The following is a 2,663-nucleotide window of genomic DNA, read 5'->3' as shown; positions in this document are numbered from 1 at the left end:
GGTAGTTTTGGAATAAAAAGAAAGATTGTAAGAGATTGTAGTTATTGAAATTCAAATTTTAAATTTGTTGTATTTTAAAAAAAAAAAATTATATAAATTAATTGAGATAAACTTTCATTTAAAACTTATATTTTTGAATAATAATGATTGAACCAAACGTCGGAAGTGTAATTACCTTCTTATGTAAAGGAAACCATTCTCCTATATCTTTCTCATTCCAATTGTTCTTTAAATTTCAATCTTTTAACTTGATAGCCTAAACCCTTTCAATTAATCTTCTAGCTATGACCATCACAGTCTGTCCTTTTGCAATGGATGAGAAGTTGAAGGAAGCTGCAAAAACAGGTAGCATCGAGGGATTATATGAATGCATTAGGGTGAATGGAAATGTTTTAAAGGACATGGATGAGTTGGAGTTTGTTGATACTCCACTACATATAGCTGCAGCTGAAGGACACATTGAATTTTGTAGGGAGATTGCGAATTTAAAGCCATCATTCACTAGGAAGCTCAACCAAGATGGTCTCCGCCCCCTTCACATTGCTTTGGAAAACGGGCGAAGAGATATGATCGACTGTCTCCTGCAAGTGGATAACAACCTCGTTCGAATCAAAGGAAAAGAGGGCAGCACTCCTTTGCATCTCGTAGCCAAGCTACACGACCCACGATTACTCGACCTGCAGCTCGAGTTCTTGCCTGAGTTCCTAAAAGAATGCCCTCAATGTATCCACGATGTCACAATTCGAAACGAGACTGCTCTGCATATTGCAACAGAATAAGCTTTTGAAGTCCTATTAAAATGGATTTGGAGGACCTCTCACCTCTCCCTAGATGAGAAGAAAGATATTCTTAATAAGAAGGACTTAGATGGTAACACTGTGTTGCACCGCGCTGTCGCCAATAATGTTTCCCAGGCATGATCTCATCTCTTCACTTTTCATTTATTCCAATTAATTTGATAATATCATTTCTAATTGAGAGCTTCTATTTGCAGTTGCGTCTCTGATTTTGCTTTTTATACCATTTTTTAAAATTATCTTCAAATAAATTTATTTAATTATTCTTTTCAATATTAAAAATATCCAAAAATTCATATCCAATAAGTTATAAAACTTAATCAGATATGAAAATCAAATAAATTAAATAATTTACCAGATATGCGTATTCAATAAATTATATAATTTATTAGATTTTGAAATCCATGAGTTAGTTTCTAAAAGTTTTTTAAAAAAGTACAAAATAAGTTTTATTATAATTTTATTAATTGGTATAAAGAAAAAATATTTTTATTGAAAGAGAAATCACCAATTTTAAAATTAATAAAAAAGTTAATTTTATTATTTTGAATTTAGAAAAAAATAAAGTATTATGAGATCTTAAGTAAACTGAAGATAAAATAGTAAACGTAACTTTTTTATAAATTTAAAATTTATTTTTTAAATAATATTTTTTTCTTTGTATCAATTATTAAAATTTTATAATAGTTTCGAATATTAATAGTTTTTTTAATGAAAAGAAATAAAAAAATTCCATAATAATTGAAGTCTATTATAATATTTTAATAATTGATACCAAGATAAAATATTTATTAAAAAAGAAATTTTAAATTTTAAATTTATAAAAAAATTATACTTATTATTTTCTCCTTAATTTAGTTACAATCTCATAAGATTTTATTTTTTCTTCAAGATCAAAAATAATAAAATCAATATTTTTTAATTAATTTTAATAGTTATGATTTTCTTTTCAATAATAATTTTTTTATTATATCAAATAATAAAATTTTTTAATAAAGCTCGCTTTTTGTATTTCTCCCAAAAATTTCAAAACTATCCTATGAATATAAAAATCCGGTAAGTTATATAACTTATTAGATTTTTATATATGATAAATCTTATCAATTATTAGAAATGAATATCTAATACGTGATTTAACTTAAAAAATTTTTTATCTGATACTGAAGACTTTTAAAAGTGAAAAAGATAATTAAATAATTTTATGTAAAAATAATTTAAAAAAAACGGATGTAGGGAACAAAAACTCCGGTACAAATAAAAACTCTCTTTCTAATTGGAAGAGAATATAACCATTGTTGGTTAAAATAATAAATTTTATCACTTTCTAAGAAAATTTCTAATGTTTATTGTATTCAAATAAATTCTTAATATTCAATTTTTATCAAATAAGCCTTTACCCCAATGGAAAGTTGACTTCTGTTACAGTGAACACCAGTTAAATTTTTTATCCACGTAAAAGCTGATGTGGCAAGATGATCGGTACAAAAATTGAAATTTTAAAACAAAATTTTATCTGTGATGTGAATAAAAATTGAAAATTAATTCTTAAAAAATTAAAATATTTTAGTTTTCAATCACCTTTTATGTTGACAAAAAAATTAAATTGGCATTCACTGAAATAAAAGTCAACCTTCTAACCATAACAAGACTTTAATTGAATATAAACTAAAAATTAAAAATTTAATTAGATATAATAAAATTATAAAAATTCACCAAAAAAATAAAAAAAGTTAAGGAGTTCATTTAATATTTTAGTCTTGCTTCACTTAAGATTAATGTTACGAATAATCATTGAATTATAATAAAATTTTAATATGATATTTGAATTTTAAAAATTATTAATATGATACTTAAATTTTAAATTTA

At 24.4% G+C, this 2,663-nt stretch overlaps 1 protein-coding gene across 1 annotated transcript; it reads left to right on the top strand.

Moving 5' to 3' along the window:
- Nucleotides 1–284: 284 nt before the first annotated feature.
- LOC111309522 (uncharacterized) lies at nt 285–779 on the top strand. Its single transcript, XM_022908558.1, has one exon. It carries the CDS (start codon nt 285–287, stop codon nt 777–779), a length of 495 nt encoding a protein of 164 aa, XP_022764293.1.
- Nucleotides 780–2,663: the final 1,884 nt, after the last annotated feature.

The sequence above is a fragment of the Durio zibethinus genome, chromosome 19, assembly GCF_047325235.1.
Source record: "Durio zibethinus cultivar Kanyao isolate XHJ-2024 chromosome 19, ASM4732523v1, whole genome shotgun sequence".
In the NCBI taxonomy this organism is placed as follows: Eukaryota; Viridiplantae; Streptophyta; class Magnoliopsida; order Malvales; family Malvaceae; genus Durio; species Durio zibethinus.
This window is presented reverse-complemented; position numbering and strand designations above follow the sequence as displayed.